The sequence below is a fragment of the Tarenaya hassleriana genome, unplaced genomic scaffold, assembly GCF_000463585.1.
Source record: "Tarenaya hassleriana unplaced genomic scaffold, ASM46358v1 Cleome12, whole genome shotgun sequence".
Classification (NCBI taxonomy): domain Eukaryota; kingdom Viridiplantae; phylum Streptophyta; class Magnoliopsida; order Brassicales; family Cleomaceae; genus Tarenaya; species Tarenaya hassleriana.
Genome location: NW_010962392.1, coordinates 757,958 through 763,250, shown reverse-complemented (window position 1 = coordinate 763,250; position 5,293 = coordinate 757,958). Strand labels below are relative to the sequence as shown.

Here is a 5,293-nt window from a genome sequence, read left to right as displayed (position 1 = left end):
GGGGGGGGGGGGGGTTGAAAACTTAAATCCTCCAAAAGAGTAAACTGCCCAGCTTCATCTAGCCGCATAAATATGTGAGTTCTATATCTTCTTTGCATGCTATGGAAAGTCTAAAAAATGATACCATGTGGCACAATACCAATTTAATGTCTTGTGAAGGCTCAAGTAGAAACCGAACAAATAGGTTAAAATGACTGAACACACGATCGAGAGTACAGCTTCGAGGTCTACATACCATTGGATTGATGCGAGTCAAGATAATATTCTTCTCTTGAAGCCTTATGAGTGGGCGAACAACAGGCTGATGGTTATCAGACAAGGCAGGAACAACTTCAGTTTGCACCTTAATCACTTTCCCGCTGTCAACTACTTGATCACTCTCAACATATTGCCTCAGTACACTTTTGTCATCTTGATAACGCTTCACCTCAGCCATCATAACAGCAACGCGTTGTGGGTCCACCTCATTGTTTATTCTCCGTTGTAATCCTTCGATCCTATCCTCGAATGAGCGCATGGTATTTGCGACTATGAGAGTTTCATCGAGATCAAAGACAATACCCAAACATCTGAGGTTTAGCATGATAAGACAGGAGTTGTAGAGTCCGGGTGGAACACTGAATGCCCAGAAACATGGGTATTCCTTTTCACTGTTCCTAGAACACATAGCAACCAAATGGAGCTCTTCCTCGCCCAGTAGCATCACTGCAGTCTGAATGAATAAAAAATAACAAACATGAGGATCGTTTATAATCGCAAGAGCCAAGCAAACACTAATTCCGAACCTTGATTAGCTGTCAACAAGCTAAATCAGTCAGTTAATCTAGGAACCTAAACCATTCTAAGAATAGCATATATGGACCACAAACCACACAAAGTTTCCATCTTTTTTACACTTATCTGTGGACATGTTCAAAAGCTTCAGCCCCATGATATTCACAACGTATATGAAGTTAATACAATTATACAAGTATCCAAGTTCCACTAAAGGTTCAGAGTCCGTAAAAACTGGCTTAAAATTCTAAAAATCAACATCAGTAATTCATCAGATTGACAGATTCTGGCGCCAACCCATAATCAGAAGTGAGACAAATGTTACTGGTTTCTGACCAAATCTGAAGTTTTAATCACGGTACAGCAATATTGATTATTAGGGTTCGTCCCATAAGGCATGTTATACCTTGTTGTCCCTGAGACAGGATGAATGGAAGAGACGGACCGGATCATGAGCAGAAGAAGATGATTTGGACTTGAATGTGGCTTCCAATTTGAAACAAAGGCCAGAAGTAGAAACAGCGTGAAGAACAGCAAGAGGAGGACACCTCTCACTAGGTTGAGAGAAATGGCTAATTCTGATTCCCTTCTTCAAATCCTCCATTATTTCTCTCTTCTTCATCTTCTTCGTCTCGTCTTCCTGCCCCGATTCCCGAGGTGGATTTATCTCCATTTCTCCAATCCTTCTTTCACAGTGGTACACTTCAACGGTATTACTATACATGTTTTCTCTTTCTCTTCTTCTTCCTCTTCTTCTGGAATTGTCCGTATCAGAAGTTATAGAACCAATTGATTTCTCATCTCAAATTCATTCATCGACATCTCACTGTTCTTTGTCCCTTGCTGTAAGAACGTCAGGTTGCCCGCTAGTTTTGAATTCGATCCATATCTTTTTTCCGCAGTTTACAAAAAAAAAAGGTGCAGAACCAAGAAACAAAAATCTTGACGAAAAACAGTATTGGGTTGGTGAGAGAGAGGGGCTGGGAATTAGGGGTTTCCTTTAGAATTCGTTCCCTTGAAACACCTTTCTCGATCTGCAGGTAGCGTGGATAAAATCAAAAACCCTAAATTCTTCATCGTCTTCTTCGATGGTATCTGTTGTCGATGGACAAATCCATGAATGAAATGGTTTTCGTTCTAATCGAAACCCTAGATCCAGCAGATAACGGAGAGTCAAATCTGAAACACGCACCACCCCGTCGTCGATATTTAAAGGAGGCATGAAGGTCATATCCGTCTTTTTCTATTTGTTGCGAATTTAAAATTTAAAATTTAAAATTTAAAACAAATAAATACTCCGTAAAAGTAAAAACTGCTGGAAATAGTTAATATTTTTACCACAATTTTTTTTTTTTTTTAATCCAAGTCGATAATTATCTTACGATGCACGGTCTGCCATTATCGTCTTCAAGATAAATTGAGCAAATGCGAAAATTAGTGGTAAAGAGATGTAATAAGTGTTCTTTTTTTTTTAATATCTAAGGTTGTATTTCATTATTTGATGCATTGTATATTTATCAAAATTTATCTTTCATCTCCTCTCTTCTCTTTTTTATTATTGATTGATATTTTGGATTTCAGATCCGATTATTTTTTTAAACTGTATTAAAAAAAATTATATTAATTTGATTTGTGTATAGTTCATTTTAGATTGTGATTGGATTTGGTTAAAATTTGACTTCCCTTAAACAATATTTAATCTTTTAAAAGGATTTTTATTTTCCCTCCATTCTCTATTTGTTAAGGATTCAATTAATTTGGTTTGAAAAAAAATCGTATCAAATTGATTTTTTTTTTTAAAAAAAATGTATAACTAAGCGGACATTATATCTCAAAAATACCATTACATTACTATTCCTACTTCAATACATACCCAGTTGTGACCATGCGATCCATATGACCCAAAATATAGTGTGATCACATTTTGATTTTATTGATTATAACGTTAAATTTATGTTGATATCACTAATTCATTATGTTCATATATTATATATCTTACTAATTATTTGATTAAAACATCATAAATTTAACGTTATGAATAACGAGATCAATATGTGACCACACTATATTTTAGATCAAATTATCACAATTGAAAAAAACATATGTTGAAGTAAGAATAACAAGTATTTAAATCAATAGACACAAAGAACCTCGCCAATGGCCAATGCGCATCTATGTGGAATCATTGACCCTTTTCTCTAAAGCACTTTGTATTATTTTTCGTCGTTTTCTATTCCCCATCATTGTGCCCTAGAGGTATATATATATATATATATATATGACTTTCTAAAACAATGGAAAAAGGAAAATAGTATAAAGAAATATATGAGATTAAAAGATTCGTTTATTTATTTACACGCGAGAGAAGATAAGACGAGGTGAGGACAAGAAATTCTCCAACACAAAATCCTTGTATATAAATAATAAGAAGACAAACAACTCATTATCATTATTCTTTTAAATATAATAAATTAAAATTTTCAATCTAATTAATATAAACAAATCATGATTACAAATAATATAGTTATTATGCTATTATTTTAGAGAAATAAAAAAAATATTGAAATGATTTCTCAGATTATTTACAAAATTACAATTAAACATAAAAGAAAGCAAATCTTACCATATACTACAATATGTAAATACATGTATATTAGAGAAATTTATGCAACCAAGAAACTACACATAAATAATTCAATAATACTGATTAATTAAAAATTGTTACGAAAACTTGCAATCATGTATGGCCCCAATAATACTCAAATTCATGATAACCAAACCATAAAGAAAACACAGAGGAATTATCGAAACAACTGTGTCCACACGAAGCCGGAAATGCTTGAAATGAAACCAGTATTATTGATGGTGGGGTTGTAAAAATTAATTTTTTTTTTATGAAAAAGTAAATTATATTAAAAGAAATAGAGTTTTTTTACAAATGACGAATAATCTTTCACTTTATACAAATATTATATATATATATATATATTCTCCTTCGTCTTCGGCAATAATTCAAAGCACTACTAATGGAGGACTCTTGTCAGAGTTCTAAACACTGTGTTCTTCTGGCAATTTGTTTCTTTTTACTCCTCGATAACTCGAGCTTTGTTGCAGACGCCCATGGCGATACCAAGGTGTGTGTATACTTTCTTGTATTTCCGTTTTGTACACTTCCTTTTGTTCTAAACCCGATTCTTGTTTTTTTTTTTTTTTTTATAAATCTGACAGGTTTATATCATTTATATGGGTGAAAGACGCCGTGATGATCCCGAATTCGTTACCACCTCACATCATCAGATGCTCGAATCCTTTCTTGGAAGGTACTTCGATCCCTCTTTTTTTTTTCCACGACCCATTCCTGTTCTTGCGCAAAATGGTATGAAACAAGAGAGATTGCAGAGTTTTATCCAGCAGATTAATGGAATTCCGACCGTATCTCTGTCCTGCTTCTGTATCTCCAGTTCCCTGTTTCTGTTTTCCGACCGATGCTAATGTAGCGAACGTCCGAGGTTTCATGGTTTTTTGCATATGATCAAAGCGGAGCTCTCACTTTAACTGCTTCTGTTTCAGCAAAGAAGAAGCACTTAAATCCATTGTCTACAGTTTCCGCCATGGCTTCTCTGGCTTTGCAGCTGAGCTTACTCCCTCCCAAGCAATGGAGATTTCAGGTTCGAAGGAAAAGCTTGTGAATCCTCATAACCTTTTCGACATGGATGAACGTGGTTTTTTCATGTGACACAGAGCACGAAGAGGTTGTCCATGTCATACCGAGTCGGATCCATAAGATAAAAACGACCAGAACCTGGGATTTGTTAGGTCTTTCTCCATCTCCAACTTCTCCTAAAGCTCTCTTACATGACACAAATTTCGGAAGTGAAGCCATCATCGGTGTCATCGACACAGGTCTGTGTCTGTCCATATATATATCTCTGTTTCCTTCTCCGATCTTCGAGCAGACTGTATACATATATGCAGGGGTGTGGCCAGAATCTCCGGTTTATAACGATAAAGGGCTTGGACCGATCCCGAAACGGTGGAGAGGACACTGTGTATCTGGAGAAAGCTTCAATGGCGGAGTTCACTGCAACAAGAAACTCATAGGAGCCAAGTACTACATCGATGCCCTAATCAGACAGATCGGTGGACATTACAACAGAACTGAGGTTCCAGATTTCCTGTCCCCTCGAGACACTAACGGCCATGGCACGCATGTTTCCGCCATAGCCGGAGGCTCGTTCGTGCCTAAAGTTAGCTACTTTGGCCTTGCCCGAGGAACCCTCAGAGGCGGAGCTCCTCGGGCTAGGATCGCAATGTATAAAGCCTGTTGGAATGTGATGGGAGATTCCGGAGATGCGGTCGGGAAATGCACGACCGCGGATATATGGAAAGCTTTCGATGATGCTATACATGACGGAGTTGATGTCCTGTCTGTTTCCCTCGGCGGTTCAGTTCCTCTGGACGGGGAAGTGGATCAACTTGACAACGTTGCGGCTTTCCACGCGGTGAAAAAGGGCATTCC

General features: G+C 36.8%; 2 protein-coding genes across 4 annotated transcripts in view; one reads left to right on the top strand and one right to left on the bottom strand.

Annotated features, from left to right (window-relative positions):
* LOC104806283 (RNA polymerase II C-terminal domain phosphatase-like 1) overlaps positions 1-1,937 on the bottom strand; it is a 7,382-nt gene extending 5,445 nt beyond the window's left edge. For both annotated transcript variants that reach the window (XM_010531109.1, XM_010531110.1), the window contains exons 1-2: positions 1,181-1,937; positions 236-712 (exon numbers count right to left, since the gene is read on the bottom strand). In XM_010531109.1, coding sequence (XP_010529411.1) covers positions 236-712; positions 1,181-1,498 — 795 coding nt within the window. In that variant the 5' untranslated portion in view covers positions 1,499-1,937. The remainder of the gene's footprint in view (positions 1-235; positions 713-1,180) is intronic.
* Positions 1,938-3,765: 1,828 nt separating this feature from the next.
* Positions 3,766-5,293, top strand: part of LOC104806282 (subtilisin-like protease SBT3.13) — a 3,786-nt gene continuing 2,258 nt past the window's right edge. The window contains exons 1-5 of one of the 2 annotated variants that reach the window (XM_010531106.1): positions 3,766-3,908; positions 4,003-4,094; positions 4,345-4,442; positions 4,516-4,677; positions 4,750-5,289. In XM_010531106.1, coding sequence (XP_010529408.1) covers positions 3,801-3,908; positions 4,003-4,094; positions 4,345-4,442; positions 4,516-4,677; positions 4,750-5,289 — 1,000 coding nt within the window. In that variant the 5' untranslated portion in view covers positions 3,766-3,800. The remainder of the gene's footprint in view (positions 3,909-4,002; positions 4,095-4,344; positions 4,443-4,515; positions 4,678-4,749; positions 5,290-5,293) is intronic. The other variant, XM_010531107.2, reaches the window with a different exon arrangement.